General features: G+C 46.3%; 1 protein-coding gene across 1 annotated transcript in view; it reads left to right on the plus strand.

Annotated features, from left to right (window-relative positions):
* The first annotated feature begins 582 nt into the window (after positions 1 to 582).
* Positions 583 to 17,659, plus strand: part of jag1a (jagged canonical Notch ligand 1a) — a 28,826-nt gene continuing 11,749 nt past the window's right edge. Inside the window, exons 1-7 of the mRNA XM_036531145.1 lie at positions 583 to 906; positions 1,476 to 1,775; positions 9,687 to 9,744; positions 12,144 to 12,401; positions 12,976 to 13,036; positions 16,150 to 16,280; positions 16,418 to 16,537. Coding sequence (XP_036387038.1) covers positions 835 to 906; positions 1,476 to 1,775; positions 9,687 to 9,744; positions 12,144 to 12,401; positions 12,976 to 13,036; positions 16,150 to 16,280; positions 16,418 to 16,537 — 1,000 coding nt within the window. The 5' untranslated portion in view covers positions 583 to 834. The remainder of the gene's footprint in view (positions 907 to 1,475; positions 1,776 to 9,686; positions 9,745 to 12,143; positions 12,402 to 12,975; positions 13,037 to 16,149; positions 16,281 to 16,417; positions 16,538 to 17,659) is intronic.

Here is a 17,659-nt window from a genome sequence, read left to right on the forward strand (position 1 = left end):
CGAATGCCGTAGAAAAAATGTATAAATATATATATATTTCGCAAATTAATTAATACGCTAAAATAACCAAATGTGTTGTCTTTAATTTACTGTATTGACAACAGCGACATTGTGACATAGCGTTAATAAGAATGCAGACAAAGAAATTAGAAATCTGCCTTATTTCACATATTACACGTATCAGTTATCAACGGAACACAATTTTTAGAGGCGAATAAACCTTAAAGAAGATTATACTCAGATGGTGAATATCGATTCTGATTTCAGTGAAAGACTGTGGGAATGAATCCTTTTTGAATTTCACGGAGACAGTTCTGCCCATGTTATGATTTCTCTTAAATTTCTCTGCTAATCTGTCGATCTGGTTTTGGCGAGACATGTGAAATTCCGAATCTATTCACAATTTTCTTATGGTTTATCTCCACTATGAGCTATTCTCTGTGGAAGACAAGAAGACTCAAGGAAAGGGTGGGGTTTGTATGGGCCGACCTCCCTAACTCTTGAATATTAAAGAGACGCATGCGTTGCCCCCCACCCCCTCCTCCCTGAACTTGCTGTATAGAACAGTCAGTCACTCGCAGACGGCGTTTCTTAGCTCGTGGGTATTGTTGTACTGCTGCCGAGTAGAAAAAAAAAGAATAAGAACAATAATAATAATAGCTGTGGAAGAATAAAGTAATAAAAGGAGGCAGGCTATTTTGCATTTGAAAATCTATGCTCTTTTGAAAAAGTGTTGTTCTCCACTCGTGCATGTTCAAATCGGAGGAGTATATCAGAGCCGTGAGTCGGCCAGACTTTTAGTTTCTACGCGAGCGGCAATACAAGACAGAAGGCATGATTTTGAGACGGAGTTCAGTCTTTGCTGGTTTTCTCTTACATGCATTTTTACTATGCTTGCGAACTAAGGTACGTGGATAACTACTCTTTGTACTGGACGACTTTTAGGCATCGTTAACAATATTCTGGTTTAACCTTTTTTTGTATCTCGTAAATATAATGGGATTTTAAAAGAAGGTTGCACCATGTAGACGGTGCGTGGGTTCATTTTCGCTGTCATATTTATTTATTTATTTACAAACTCATTTACTTATCTGGTGTGTTGCCTAACATTTTGCATTGTTTGATTAAACGGCGTGCAGCTCCTTTACCAACGAACTACCAAGTTCGCCATAATATTTGTTCGAACTCAGACCTTAGCCCTTTTTAACTGACTTGTTAACAAGCTTGCTCACTTTCTTACTTTGTATTGATTATTCAAGCAATGGATATATTTGATTTTAAACACGGACATGTCCCCTAACCATCGATTGCTAGCAAGCTAGCTAGATTACCGCTATATCGTTAAATCTGTTTGCTGCAACGAGGAAGCCCTGCTCATTAACTATCAACAGAGTTGCTTAGTGTTGATTCATGTCTGACACTCGAGATGATATGCAAAATACATTTTAACTGAATTTTACTCTTTGTTTTAACAGGTGTCTGTTGCATCAGGACACTTCGAATTACAAATCGTTTCGATGCAGAACGTGAATGGCGAATTGCAGAACGGGATGTGTTGCGATGGCTCTCGGAATGCAGCAGATCGAAAATGCATGAGGGATGAATGTGATACTTATTTCAAAGTGTGCCTGAAGGAATACCAGTCCAGGGTTTCTGCAGCTGGGCCTTGCAGCTTCGGAACTGGATCTACCCCTATCATCGGAGGGAATACGTTTTCTTTGAAGAACAACATGAAGAGCTCCAGGATTGTATTGCCTTTCAGCTTTGCGTGGCCGGTGAGTTGATGTACTCAGTTAGCTGCCCGCATTTTTCTATCTAGGTAGCTGGTGTCTTGACTAAAAGGTTCTCTTAAAACGAGGCGCACGGTTCTTTTTTTCTTATTGCGGCTAAGTTACATTCGTAGTCCACGTGGGAGTAGTCAGTTGGGCTCATGTAAAGACGCTAACTAGTTAGCTACTATAAGTATTAATTGATCAACTGGGTTGAAACGTAGAAATTAATGCGTGTAGATGTGCCAGAAGAGCTAACCTCCTGTATTTCAAGCGGAATGGCGTTATTATTTGTTACCTAAATGCTTGAGTGATTTGAAGTGCCCATATTCTGCCAACTTGGTTCGCTAGCTATCCGGTTCCCAGTCTGAATGACAGCATCAGTTCAAGCCAACGATATTTGGAAGTTTGCGATGATCGAAAACCAATGGCTGGCTGAATGGAATTGGGCATTTCCAGAAATCTTTTTCCTCTCAGAGCGATGCCAAAAATTAGCTAGCTAGTTTATTATCATCACATTCGCAGAGTACATTAGCAGGGAACATTAGCAGTAAACAGTTTATTTAGCCAGTTAGCAAGCTTGCTTGAAGCATGGACAAGTGCCCGGTTTTCTAATTTAGTAGCACTGATTGTTTGAATGTTACTTTTTGTCTTACCTGGGTGACGTCTAATCCAAATTGTCTTTCATCAGGGTCATTTTCCCGTTACTGTAGTGAGTAATTTCAGATCGTGTCAATTTGAAAGCTACATCTTTCAGAAAGGATGAGGGTCAAGTTATTAGTGCCCCCATTCGCTAGCGGAGTTAGCTAGCTACCTAACAGTGGACAGTTGCTGTTGTGTTAACGTTTAGCTAGGATAGGTAGGTAACGTCATACATTATGTGTCAACGAGGGCATTCTTTAACAAGTACGTGCTTAATATTGTATTTTATTAATTAATTTGACGTACAATTAAATCTTCCTTATGGCCTTATTTAGCTAACTGATACCTGTTGATCAGTATTAATGTAGTTAACGTTACCTGGCTAGCGACTCTGCAAACATTCAAGTGCTGCGAAGTCCGACGATTTCAGCTCATAACTGGGGATGTTTAGGAATGCGTTTTGTTTATGTACACTGCGCCGGCACTACATTTTTCAGTGTCTAAACGGAATGGGTAACGTTAGCTATGTAAACTAGCGACCAGCTAGTCTTGAATTGTTCCTTATCATTTTATCAGTTATAGCCTGTAACCCAAACTGCCGTTCTCTGTTTATCAAGGAAGAGGTTCTAAAGGATGTTTGCTTTCTCGTCCTTAGAAAATATAGCTAGCAGGTGAAACAATGGTGAAAAGGGTAGGCAGGCGTCCGCAATAAAATAAAACCGCGGCTATCTACTTGAGGCATTTAACATACAATGCTGTGGAAGAAGCTACTTCGTTCAACCCAATTTATGCAAAACGAAGCGCCGCAAGTGGCAAGTGACTGCGCTGTCCTCTGTTAACCCTACCGATACAAGATGCATTTCACCACTACCACAAGCATGACTTTAAATAGACCATCCCGTTTGCCATAAATCAGAACTTTACCATGTCAAAGTCGAAATGTTATGGCGCTTAATGCTTTACACCTCCGTGTCCTTTCAGCTCCGCTAAACGCATGTATCTAAGCCACAAAAATGAAGAACCATTTCTGCTGCAAGACAATGGTTTCTGATAATTTAGTAAGTCTTCAGAGTAGCAGTTAAAAGTTGAAATATGAAACGTAGTGGGGTTATTTATTTATTTATTTTCTTTCTTTTTTTTTTGGGGGGGGGGGGGGGGGGCAGAACAGTTAAAAGAGAAATGGGAGAGTACGTGTGTTTTTATTATTGTGGATGGACTTTAATGAAGCACTTATTCCAGGATAAATTAATTTGCCATCGCAGTCTTAGAGGATTAGCTGTTGAAAAGAAGCATTCTTGGCAATCAGAACTTATTGTTATGAGGGTCTGTTGCCTTGGTAACTAGTTCTTAAACATATAGCCCCTTTCTCTAGACTGGCTCCAATATTCCTTTCAGTAAGACTTAATTAGACATTTTCATCTTGCATACTTCCTTTTCCATCAGATTTCTACCTAGCAATTGGCGGTAGGTTAGCGGTCAACTTGTATCAGACTGGCAAAGAACATGCGTGTATTTTACAAGTGGTTCTTTTGTTTTTTTATTTTACATTTGCTTTAGCAGTGTTAGATGTTTCTTATCCCCTTGAATGATATATATGTTAGTACTCGGCAGTAAATTGAAGAAATTGATTGGACGTTTGAATAAGTTGCTAGGTAACAGACTTGCAAGGGGAAGGAACTGAGCATGCCAAGAGGACTGCACCTGCAATAGCCGGGTTAGTTTCAAGGAGCCAAGTTTTCACTCCCTCTTGGAAGTCTTCTACTTGTTTTTTTAGAAGGAATGAATGAGAATTGAGTGACTGTGTGGGGTTTGAGGGGGGTGGGGTACTTTGGGAAGGCATTTTTCTCATAAAGAAATCCATGAATTGATTTTAGGTGGTGGTGTGGGTGAACAGCAGGAAGCATAAAAGATAGAAACATGGGATTAATTTTGACATATGTGCAGCCAAATATCTGTCTGTCTGTCGATATGCTGACGGGGGACCTTGCACATCCAATTTCATGTCCCAAACCTGCAGAGTAATTTCTCCACAGATTTCAGAGATTTTGGCTGATTATTAAAATGTGCTGTTTGGAAGGGGGATATTTCAGACAGTGTGCACCTGAGCAGAAGAATAAAATTACTTTGGCTGGTGGCCCTAAAATTAGGAGTGGTGTGAATGTATTCATGCTTCTTTTAAATTCAGCCATATAGCACAGTTTCTTCTACACATCTGACCTCATACACAAACAACATTAACCCCCCTGTACACATGGGGATGCACACATACACATGCACACAAATACACATAGACCTGTCATTTGGCAACACATGGGTTTGTTGTGAGTGCTCTCCCTAGTGTGAGATTTATTCTGTGCTAGTTATTAATCTTTTCTTTTTTTTTTTCCTTTTTGGACTGAGCTGCCATTTTTTTAAAACCTATGCAGTATTTACCAGATAGTTATGAAATGTCTGCAGTTGAGATTTATCACCAAAGGCAAATAAATTAGATCATAGATACTGGATCTCTGAGACCTGACATGCAGAAAATGCAAGCAGAGGTGCAATAAAAATATATTGACCAATCGCACATAAGTTGTAATGAATTTCAGACTGGTGCATTGGTCCTAATCACATAAGAAGCTACACCTGATCACAGGTTTAACTTCAGAAGATCACTGCAAGCAGAAATGCCTCTGAATAATTAGTAATTAATGAATAGCTGGGCAAATGCATGTAAATTTCTGCCGCTGTTTTTTTTTTTTTTTTTTTTTTATGAATTATGAACATGGCTGTAGCGAAAGGTCTCAGCTGTGAGCTGGCAGCCACTAAATGAGAGCAGCCTCTCGTAATGCCCTGTTGGAATTGCTAGAGGTAACACACCTCACTTGTTTTACCTCAGAAATTGAGTGGCTGTCATGGACAGATAGTGGAGCAGAAGGGACGTAGATGTCGGCATTGGTTCATAAAGGTTTGGAGTCTCTTCCAAGCCCAACCCAAAACGGCCAGTAGAAAGGCCTCTTGTTCAGGCCTGGTCATTGTGAACCTGGTGTTGCGCTCGACTGGACACTAGGCATTCCATCTTTTAACCTTGCCACCCATAGTAACTGGTGTATTTAATGAAGCTATCATCGTGCTTTCAAAGTCGGCACAAGCTACAGAGCAGGCAGGCAGTTCCATGTGCTTAAAGTGCAGGGAAAAAAATGAATAATTTGGGCGGGCTGCAGAGAAGACTTTCCAAAGCACAAATTATGTTTTCAGCACAAAAAATATGAAATTCCTCTTGGGAGCGGATGTACTTTTCCCCCGTTTTTTTTCCCTCCCCCAATGTGCTCTCCGCCTGTACTTTTAGAGTTTAGAAAACGTTACGGTCTGGCCACCCAGACAGAAGCAGTCACAGCTAATATTAACCAAGAACAATGGCATGCCCAAACTGACTACAATGAGGATTACAGCATATAATGGGCCTCAACCAGAAATAATGCTAGTACAGGACAAGCAACAGGAAGCAGCGGTAGACTCAGCAGAGATCGGCTCCCAGACAAACCCTGGTGTTACTTCACATAATGGCGACTTCAGCATATTACATATTCGCATAATGCTCATTATTCCCAAAGGCCCAGTCGGCCACTCATCAGCGCAGTCCAATAAGACCAGCACGCTCGGTTTGAAAGCTGTTGTCGCTCTCTGTCTCTCCCCTCTCTGTTTCCTCCCATGAGTCCATCATCTAACAACAGAAAGACAACTGTTCCACAGGGGGTGGTGACACAGAGAGGAAGGGCCTGGTGAGTGGTCTGGCATTATAGCCTTGAGGGAAAAGTCCTCTGGCAGCAGTGGGGAGTAATGACAGGTTTGCTTCATGTACTGCTCTCAGATGTGGTGTTTAAGCGTAAATCACTCCACTGAGGGAGAGATGTATTTTCCCATGGGTTGAATCTGGGAGCTCGTTCAGAAGCACTGAAGTAGCATTGGCACTTTAAGATGGTACCTCCAACTGAAAACAGCTTCTCAAAATCACATTGTTTACAGGTGACTTTTATTCAGTGCTGTACAAATGACACAGCTGGTCAGGTAGGCACCAAGTGATTTTGTTTCAATACACAATCACTCATGAAATGGTCAAATGAGAATAAAAAGAGGAAAATCAAATACTTGATGTAGTACTTGATGATTATAATTGTTGACAAATTAATGGAAAGTCTTGGAGTTCTTATTATTGCCTATAATGCAATGCTGGCAAATGGATAAAGATGGTTAAAGGCCTATTATCAAGGAGTGTTCCTCATTAAGGCACTTCAAGAGACAGCCACGACCCCAGTTGGCCCCAGAATCACCAGAGTCGCACTCCTTTGTTTTGATAGGAGGTGCTCAGCAAACAAGGTGTTCCTCTCATCCATCAGAACCCACAGCATCTGAAGAGATTGTGAAAGTGCCTTTCCACTGACAGTCTGGGCGTTTAGTCAAACAAGCTTTCAGCAAATGCAGACAGTTTGGCTACCCAGGAACGGGAGGCGTGATTGACAAGGAGCAGGACTGTGATTTAATCCAGCAAGTGCCTTTCGTGGGTCCACTGTTTACACTTTTAGTCATGGGCAGGTGCGTCGCACGACTGTATACACCTTGTCAAGGGTTCCTAATGACTGAAGGTATGTACTCCTGTATCCCTGCTTTGTGTGTGTGTGAATGACAAAACAAGGTGAGTGAAGAAAAGCAGACGCTGTCAGAGAAACTTAGTATCCAGGTGTACCTATTATTCTAGAACTTCTTTTTTCAGGCAGGAACAGATAGCATTTGTGCAACAGTCGATGCAGGCCATTCAACTGCTTGCCAGCACTTTTAAGAGAGAAACAGCTGACTGTCCCTGTGACTGTTCACCGTCAGCTCTAAGTGAGGGCCTAGACTGGTGTCATCAGATTTCTGTGTATTGAGAGATGGCATTCAGACAAGAGCGGGGCGTCACTTGCACACATGAGAAAGATAAACCTAAAGGGGCCATACACTTTCAGGACTGATAACCAGATTGTGTTGCTCCTGTTGTGCTCCTACGACTGGTGATAGAATTTCGTCCTTAAGAGTGTACCAGTCTGGCAAGAGTGTTTTTGTGCTCGGCACATCAGAATCAGGATTATGCCAAGCCGGCACTGTAAAGGGCTTGAGAATCAAATACATTTTTACAAAGGGGTGGTTTGTGTGCCATGCTCCTAATCCGTTGATTTGCGTTTACCTCACTGGTTCCCTTTCTGCAAGTGGCACTGGTTGCATGTTCAGACCTGTCCAGATTCATTTGTGTTCAGAAGATTTTCCCACCATTAGCTGCTGGTGAAAGCACTGCCTCATTCAGTATGGTGCGGAACACGGACCACTTTATCAAAGTAAAGTAGATTGCTGTGCCACATTTCAATGATGCATCCGAGAGCCACGGATTCACTTAGAACAGGCACTGCATTCACATTAAGGAGCTATTTACTTTCTCCTTAAGTTATGAGTGTGCCCCAGTCCAATCTGGGGTCGGAGAGATCGTGCCATAGAGCATACAAAATGCAAAGTGAGGCTCAGTCCTGCAGGCGAGCTGATGGAAGTTAGCGCAGGTATGCTCTGCTTGTTTAGATGGAGGGGGCAGAGCTGTGAGGTCATGAACCAAGGCAAGAGCTTGGCAGAGCTCCAAGCCAGAGCTGGGGGGTGGGGGGGGGCAGTGGTTTGCAGCTCTAATTCCCCTCCTCCCTCTTCCCATCTTATTTTCGGAGCACCATTGAGCCCCTCTGCAAGAGAGAGCAAGTGTGTGAATGTGGCAAGTAAGTGCTGCAAGGTACTCCAGGCCGCTGGGTGGACCCGTATACACGCACGCGCACACACACACACACACACACACGCACCTCCTCCCCACTTGCACAGTGGCTGTCCCCTGTCCGTCACCCGATACCGGTGAGAGCGACGATGGTGTTAAGATAGACAAAGCATTTCAAAGAGGTGCTGAAATAAAAAGAGGGCCTCCGGAGGTTTGCCCTACTGAGGTGCCAGGCTTGGGCCAGTTTTCCCCCCCTCTCTTCCAGGACCCTACTCCTCATTCACCTCTGCAGGGAAAAGAATGGAATACACCCCTCCCCCCAACGAGACACAAAAGAGGGGGGGGGGGGGGGAAAGTGCTTTATCAAATGTGGATTTTTGGCTCTTGAATACTGGGAGGTGCATATAGGAGGAGAAGGAAAGGAATGTGGGGTGTTCTGAACAATGCCATGGGTTGCTTTTTATCACCATCTTTAATCTGTGTCTGTAGGGCGAAGTGGCTGTTTGTATTTTGGGGCGTGTTATTCCTGTATTAAGCACCCGGGGGGTATTAGCCTCTACTTGGAGGAGCTGCAATAAGAGAGATATTGCATTAAGTCTACCTGGATCAGGGGAATTGAGCTACTAGACAATCCGCTAAACTGTAATCTGTAACATACTAAGAACTGGCTGTGTACACACTGACAGATTTTTCTTTCTCGTACGTGCTTTTGCATATCATATTACATCGCAGTGTTTTCGTGTTTTGTTCCAAGGCCTTGTAATTACCTTCGATCGTCCGAGTTCCTTATGAAGGTTGTGCGTGCCAGCAAAGCCTTTCTTGTTGCAGTAGTGAAACTTAAAGCAGTCGGCATTTACTGAGTTAATTCGCAAAAGGATGTACAGAGGACACTAGGGTTGAGATGGGCATTTTTTTTTTTTTAATTACTGTATATTTTAGGAAAGGTGCACGAAAGCTCCTTCATGCTATGTGGAAGCAGGTTAAGCAGATTAAAGGTAATTTGAGGTGCGCCGCCTTTGGAGGGGATTGCCCCTCCCTAACATAAAGGATCGGTTGAAAAATCAGACGGCCTCCTGCAGCTCCAAGAGTATCAGACAAGATTGGGGATGGGGAGGACGTTATTTATGATATATTTTAAATTGTCAGCACAGAGGCTTCCTGGAGGAACTGCTTGTTTTGCCACAGATAATCAGATTACATCCGGAATGGCAAAATCATTTTGCATTACCCCACTGGGAGGAACTTCTCCATAATGTTTTCCTAATGCGGAGGGCCCTGGAGCTGCAGCGCCACTAGGACGGGCTAACAGGAAGGTCTGGACAGGGGTTACGCTGTTGTAACACAGGAGAGAATTTTTGGTCTGCCAACAGCATCACGGATCAAAGCAGCGGTGCCATTCAATAGCCTTTCATGTGTGTTCACTGAATTCTTACCTCTTTTTTTTTTTTTTTTTTTTTTTTTTTTTGCTTGCATCTATTTGACGTGCGTTTTCCCCCCCTTGTCTCCTGCAGAGGTCATACACATTGATAGTGGAAGCCCTGGACTTCAATAACGACACCAGCGGCGGCAGTGAGTATTCCATCTCCTTTCCTTTGGCACGGCTCAGTTCGGTTAGAGATTTCGCAAGCATATGGGCCTCAGCCAGACCTTTTCTACCCTCAAACCCCACACATTCTGGGATGGGGCACAGGAAGCAGGTTGCTGTCTTTCGACACAGTTGCCAGTTATTCTTTCCGCTGGCCCTGCTGGATTTTTTTTTTTTTTTGGTGGGGTGAGGGTACCTTACTAACGCTTGGAAGACCAGAAATGGAAGTTTGTGTCTCCAGTGTCTGTGGTGTCCCACGTTAAACAGAGCATGCTGACAGGCGGCTGTGACAGGGCCTGGGCAGGAGAGAGGGCTGCAGGGAAGGGAGGGGGAGGAGGGGGTGTTACATGCTTATGAAAATGTTTTTATATGCTTGATGTCCAGTGGCAGGTGCGAGCCAGGGTCATTTAATCGGGTGCCCTTGGCTGTAAAGCAGGGCCGACAGTCAGAGAGTGACCCGCCTGAGGCTGGCTTTCATATGCAAATGCTGCATCCCGCACGTAACCCATTGAGAGCCACATGCTGGCTGCTATCGATAGATCAGCAGATAAATGGATCCAGGAAAGCCAGGAGAGGACGAATAGGGCAGCCTTGTTTTTTTTTTTTCCTCTGTCCCTCTTTCCGTGTATTTGGCTCCTTTTTTTTACGATTCGGTGCTCGGATAAACCGAGCCTTTCGTAGCGCAACAGAACTATCCTCCCCATTCAGAAAAGCGAGAAGCGCCATGGTCAGGGAAAGCAGGAGATGTGGCCGCGTTTGTTTAAGAAGGACCGCTGTGAGGTCAGCGGGATCCGTGGGCTCACTCTGTATTTGGCATCTCCCAGAGAGCCATTAGGCAGCGGGTGTGAAAAGTGTGCTTTTCAAAGAGCCATGCTAAGCTGGCCTAGTGGGGAGGAGTCAGCACCACACTGTTAGGACGGTAGGTGTGAAGTTGTACTTTAGAGTCTGGCAGGCTCTAAAGAGGAAAGCACGCAGGTGATTACAGTAAGGTTGAAGTCTCCCCTCCCCCACCCACCCTACATCCTATTAGATCAAGATCAATAAAGATAAGCGCGGCAGGCCTCTGTAGATCAGTCAAATATTGACTCCACCTCTGCATTTCAGCAGCACCTCATGGCACGAGGGGAGCAATAACTGTCCTCGTTAAAACTTTGAAGGAGTTAATGATGTAATGTTCACCAGATGAACTTCTATTAGAATCTCTCAAGTGGCATCTCACCGTTGTTTTGATTACCTTTGCGTATATATCTGTTCCTATTGATAAGTCGGCTGTGGAAGGCCAATGAGAGATGCGTTGCAGAACTTAATAAAGCCTAATAAATTGGAAAAGTTTTAGGATGGAGGTTTTGGGCAGTCTAGAGAATCCTGTGTCTGAAAGCTGCCACCTCAGCACTATTCCTGTGGTCAGACGCAGGTGAGAGCTCTGCCGTTTTTTTTTTTTTTCGTTGTGGGCATACGATAAAAGGCATCTCAGGGCCCTGTCAAGATTCACCATTTTATGGGAAGGGTCCAGAATATTCCATCTGCCAAACGGCTCCGGCAGCAGGTAGTAAGAAAGCGTCACTTCGCTCCGGCCACACGCTGCAGCCCAGCAGCGAAATACCACAGAGGACCTCAGGATTCTAGACTTACATGAAATATTATTGCCCGCCCCCCCCCACCAGCCTCCGGGTAATTTAACCTGTCTCCTTTTAGAAGGTAGTAAATAAAGCCCGCCTCTTCGTCCTCCCCCCACTGAACTGTGGCCCATTGTGCATCAAAAAAGGAGGCCCGGCGGAATTCGGAGGGAAGAATGTGACTCTGTCAGAGGGACGGGCTCCGAGGTAGAGAGGCGCTTGATTGGCTCTGGATTTCTGCGTTTGCTCATGTGGAAAAGCTCATTAGAGAGCCATGGCCCCCAGACCAGCGGGGCCGTCTGTCCCACCCCCTCCCGCTGCCGCAGTGGTCTGAAGCAGGTCCTCTTCCCCTGTTTGGGTGCGTGAGACAGCGGGGAGTGAGAGGGCTCGCGTGCATACGAGGCGTCTGCCGCCAAAAAGGCTTGGCACCGGACGCTTTCGCTCTCCCAGCGATGGGCAGTCTTGCAGCAGCGTGTCAGCCACAGCTTGCCATTGTGTTGCTGCTCTGTAGTCCAAGGTTACCTCAGTCAGGTGTCGAATTTACAAGCCTAGAGAGCGAAATGGAACACAGTTATCAAACCTGAAAGAGGAGCAAAGGGGAGGGAGGTGGCGTTGCTTACGACGTACAAGGTTTTACGAATCAGTTTGTGCGGTTTCGGCTTCCTCACAGTTGTTTACGGTTTCCTGCGTGACCGAAACTGAGCGGAAGTTGTGTACCGCTCAGCTTGTTGTCCCCTCATCACGAACCCTGACCCTGTGTTCCCCAGGTGGCTCCGGAGAGATTATCGAGAAGGCCGTCCACTCCGGAATGATCAATCCCAACCGCCAGTGGCAGACCCTGAAGCACAATGGTCCCGTGGCCCAGTTCGAGTACCAGATCCGGGTCACCTGCGACGAGCACTACTACGGCTTCGGCTGCAACAAGTTCTGCCGGCCGCGCGACGAGTTCTTTGGGCACTACACCTGCGACCACAACGGCAACAAGACCTGCCTGGAGGGGTGGTCTGGGCCAGAGTGTAACACAGGTACGCGGAGTCCCCGAGCCCCCGCTGCCATTGTAGGGAGGGAGCGGAGCAGTCCAAACTGTGTGTGTGGAGGGGAGGGGGGAGGAGGGCAGCATTCCTGGCCTTTAAGGGCAGGATGGCACTAATGAAGCAATGCTGTTGCTGTTTGAGTATGAAGTGATGGGTAATAAAGATACGGGGAGTGTTAAATGACCCAGACCAGGGAATAGGAGGTATGATGTCAGAGTTTTGAAAGCACGCACCCCGGGTAAGCTGACTTCTTCCCTCTTTGACACCGAGGTCTTACACCAGCATTTTTCGGCCCCCGTCGCCTATTTATAGTGCGGTGGGCTATTGTTGGTGGTTGAATTGGTGGATTTGTGGCTGCAAGGCACCACCTACCCCAGTTTGTTTCCAGCAGGACGATGGCAGAGCTCAGATAAATCTTGGATTTTGTAGGATTACTGCTCCGGTAGGAGATTAGAACATTCCCACGAGTGTGGAGATGGGGGGGGGGGTGGGGGGAGTGGGGGGTAGGGGGGTGAACAGAAATCATGCTGACGCTTGTGCATCTCTGTCCCTCTCTTTGCTCCAGCTATCTGCCGGCAAGGCTGCAGCGCAGAGCACGGATCCTGCAAAACACCTGGAGAGTGCAAGTAAACAGCTTCTCTTTCATTATTAAGTTTTTTTTTTTTTTTTTTTTTTTCCCCCACACGTTCTGACTTGACGCTTAGGTTTTAGATTTGTACAGTTTTTTTTTTTTTTTGTCATGGGAAAGGTGCTCGGTTTTGATGGTCGCCGTGTTTTTCCATTGGTTTTCCCTCAGGTGTGTGAGTTGCTATGGAAGTGTGCTATCCTTAAGTCCCAGCCCCTTGTTCCATGTCTTAAGTCATTAACGGGCTGCAGTTTCGTCTGTTGTGGCTTTGCCCCTGTCATCTGATGAGTGGTGCTTTTAATCCCAGGTGTGGTGGCTCTGGTTCTCGGGGGTGGCACACGGTGAGCCGAGCCCCCCTTCCAGTCACGTGACTGGGAAGCCCGTGTCCTTGCGACCCACACCTTCCTCCCTTATTGCCACTCCATCTCCCCCAGCACACCGGTAGAGTGAAATCAGCCAGGGGCTCCATAGCCCCTGTGGCCCTGCCCGCCATAGCCCATAATGGCCGTGGGGAAATCAGAGGACACTGACGAATTTGGCTTTTTCATTTTTTTTCTCGTTCCCGCTCTTTGATGCCGCTCCCCCCCCCCGGCCAAGAAGCAGTGAAAGCCAGAACCCCCGAGATCTTCCCCCAAGCATTTTCACGATTAGCATGACGGAGCTCGGAATTACAGTCCAGGAGAGTCGGGTGGACCTTGCCCTGCTCGCGGGGCCTCTGGAGGCAATGGGACGCTTAATGAGGGGAAGCAAAACAAAGTCGGGACTGTTGAAATTCATGAGCTCATGGTTTTCTTTTTTTTTCCCCTTTCCCATTGGACGTTTGAAAAAAAAAAAAAGAAAAGAAAAAAAAATTGCATTCCAGCAGCAGCCCGTGTTATCAGACGATCTTGTTTAACTCTTTTTTGTGAGCCTTAATGAATTACTTCAGGAAGCCATTAACAAAACAACCAAGAAGGCCCTGCCAGCACAGAACCTACCCATAAGGAGGAAGGGCAGGGCTAGGGAGGGTCAGGGGGGCGGTTCCCAAGTCAGGAATGGGGCGGAGTCTGTTTTTAGGCGTGATCCTACCCCTGCCTCACCACTCGCGCACTGTCCGGACAAGCTCTAGTGCTCTTATTTGTCGAAGGTGCAGTTTTCCCACAGTGGAATCGCATGACTACACACAGACTCGCAGACAGCCTGCTTGGAGCCACCGTCTGCAGCCCCTATCCACCTGTGCAGCAGTGTCCCAGCACCCAGCCACAGGAGAGCATTCATTACATTACGTTATCTGCATTATTGACATTTAGCAGACACCCTTATCCAGACCGACTTACATCGGTTACAGTTTTTTTTTTTTTTTTTTACAATGTTATCCATTTAAACAGCTGGATACTTAGTGAGGCAATTCTGGCTTAAGTACCTCGCCAAAGGGTATAGCAGCAGTGCTCAAATGGGGAATCGAATCGAGCATTCACTTCAAGCCCCCCCCCCCCCCCCCCAAATTCCTGTGTAACCCCCAGGCACCCCCTGTTTGCGTCTGCCCTCCACGAGGGGGAAAGTTTCGTCACCGGGGCCGTGCCAAGCACCAGAGGGCTTGCTGATCGGCCCCTTTAAAGACTGCTCTCACAGACAAGACCGGAGCTGCGCGTGAGTCATCGGCTCTCGGCAGCAGGCAGCCATCAGATTTCTCACGAGAAAGACGCACTTCCTAGCACCAGGGAAGAGCTGGTCCGGCCTGTACGGGGCGGCTGTTATGATCAACCTTTTGTCTCGCCTTGATTTCGTTCCAGATAAGTGTGCCGCTTGTTTACTGTGGATGAGGCGGGTTTTTTTTTTTTTTTTTGTTTTGTTTTTTTTTTGAAGAAGAAGAAGAAGGATGCAGGATTTACCGAACAGCAGGTTCTCATGTTAGAGCTCCTAAAACGTCGAAAAGACACTACATCACCATCTTACCCGAACCCAGTACTGTAAAAGCATTTCAACTGAACCGTCCACAGCCAGAATTCCAGAGAACCACAGATGGTCCTGTTCTTCTCTGGTGTAAGTCGAACGTTTTAGGACCTCAGCTAAAGGCTGAGGTCTCCCTAATCAAATGATGAATTCGACTTTAGCCCTTTACACTTTGTGGTTAGGGCCGCACGTACGTATCAGTGTTTGGATGCGGACTCCTGATGGGAAGAGGAGGGGCGGTGCAGGGCTGGAAATGTCAGGACTGTCCCAAAGTTCCCGCAGGCTGTGTTTCCCACTGTGCCGTGCCCTGGGTGACACGGGAAAGGAGAAGCTGTGCGTTATCTCCGAAGGCTGTTTGTAAACGCGCTAAGAGCACATTCAAGGGGAGGGGGGGGGGGGTAAACAGACATGCCCCAGGCTGCCCATGCAGCAAACTGTGAAAGGCAAATGTGCCATTTTGCTGGGTTTTCTTTCTTTGGCTTTTTGACGTTTTTTGCGCCTTTAGAATCTACCTCGCAGTGCAGCTTACACCGGTGTTTGATATCCACCGGACTCTGTGCTAGCGTTAGCATGGTTGCAACCAAGCACAGGGCGGAAAAAGAATGCCTTGTTTTGCTAACCTCTAGCTTCATATGAAATGGTTCACTTGACATTCGCCATGCATTTTATGCTTGAGCTGCTGTTTGAAAGATGTTTGTGCACAGCACAAACAGGAATGTTCTTCTTTTTTTTTTTTTTGTGTGCACATTATCTTTTGTTGCATAATGTTTGTCCTGTTTGTGTCAAAAGTTTGAAAGTGTTGTTTGGCAGAAGAAAAAAGTAAATGCTTTTTGAGTGCTTAGCTACAAGTGGTAGATGCTTGGACTTGAAGGTCTTTTAAATTTTTTTTATTATTATTATTTTTTAATGGATTAGACTAATTTCCATTCCAACCTTTTGTGTTCAGTGCTAGTTGGCCTGCAGAATACTGTAGGATATTTACCGAGCTGTATGGCTTCATACAGTTTTCAAAGAACAGTTTGACAGAATCAAGGAAATTTGTTAGAAAACATGGCCATGCTTTTTTGGCATTGATGGGGGCGGCAAACTGATAAACAGCATGGAGTGGAGTACTTTTTTTGGAATGGGGGTTGACACCCTGAGCACGCGAGTGAAATGACCCTGAGGCTGTCGTCCTTGCAGATGCCTGTACGGTTGGCAGGGGGAGTACTGTGACAAGTGCATCCCTCACCCGGGCTGCGTGCACGGGACCTGCGTGGAGCCCTGGCAGTGCCTGTGTGACACCAACTGGGGCGGCCAGCTCTGCGACAAAGGTAGTCACTTCCCCTCCCCCTCGCCCGCCTCCTTCAAGGCACTAACTTAACATCCCCCCCCCTCCCCCCTCTCTGGTTTTGTTTGTTCTCTCTGTAGCTAATTATTTTTTCTCACCCGTTTCCAATGGTCTCCTCAGATCTGAACTACTGCGGCACTCGGCAGCCGTGCCTGAACGGGGGGACCTGCAGCAACACTGGGCCTGACAAGTACCAGTGCACGTGCCCAGAGGACTACTCCGGGGTCAACTGCGAGAGGGGTACGTACCCTTAATCCAGGGCTCAGGGTGACTTTACTCTTGTCTGTAGTGGCTGTTAGCATGCTTGATGTTTGTCGGATCGTGTGATGCATCCAGGAAGCAAATTCACTTTTGACCGAAATGCCTTTTTGTTGATATGGTGCTTAACCGCCTCAGCTTAGTTAGAAGCTGTTCAGACCTGAAGCAGGCAGGATTCATTTATTGCTGTCAGCTCCTAGGCTACACTGTTTACAGCATGCATTAAATTCAAACATAAAAGTTCATGCACTGTAATGGAGCTGTAAACCATGGACAGCAATGTACATTAAAGTAAAAGTCCTTGTTTCATAGTAGTCCTGTTTTCATGTAAAAGCGACATGATAATGTCATGGTCTGTTGGGTGGCAAAGGGGTGGCCGCTTTACTAAATGAGGGAAAGAGATATTGAACCCGATGAAGCCTGCGTATGGATTGTAGGGCTCAATCGGGTGTCTCACACTGATAAACCTGTCAGGGTGAGACCCCAGTTTTGTATTTAATCCCATGGAACTAGCCTAAAGCGTTCTAGAATGTTCTCATGTGTCACTTATGTAATCCTGGCGGGGGGAGGGGGGAATGACCGCATTCAGTGTCATTACAAGTGGCAAAAATGACCAGGAGGAGTTAGCAACTAGATACCTGTCAGCGCGCTTGAAGACCGATCCCGGTCACAGCCCGGATAATCTGCTGGTCGACACGCTTGACTTGTATTTCTGGGGCTGCCCTGTTGCGGGAGAGCAGGTTCTGACAGTAATGCGGTAGATGGACAGAACGCCCCACACTGCCGTTATCCTGCTGTCTGGACGCCCAGCGCTGAAGTCTTTTCCCATTAAAAGGATGACCCCCGGGCGCTGACAGGTTTACTGTTTAATTTATCGGGTGTCAGGGAAAGTTTCCCTCCGTGTAGTGAGACAGGGGGCTACAGGGGATTAAGGCTCGCTGTCAGTCATGCGAGACTCCGCGAAAGCAACTGGCCAAAATTAGACTCCACCTCCGTGGGTCGGAGTTGGGGAGCCACAGGCCTAGTCTGTGAGAGTCATTAATTGATTTGCTGACGAATTTGTCCTGACTTGCAAAAATGCCTTATTGCTCACTTCCCCCTCAC

The sequence above is a fragment of the Megalops cyprinoides genome, chromosome 1 (genome assembly GCF_013368585.1).
Source record: "Megalops cyprinoides isolate fMegCyp1 chromosome 1, fMegCyp1.pri, whole genome shotgun sequence".
Taxonomy (NCBI): Eukaryota; Metazoa; Chordata; class Actinopteri; order Elopiformes; family Megalopidae; genus Megalops; species Megalops cyprinoides.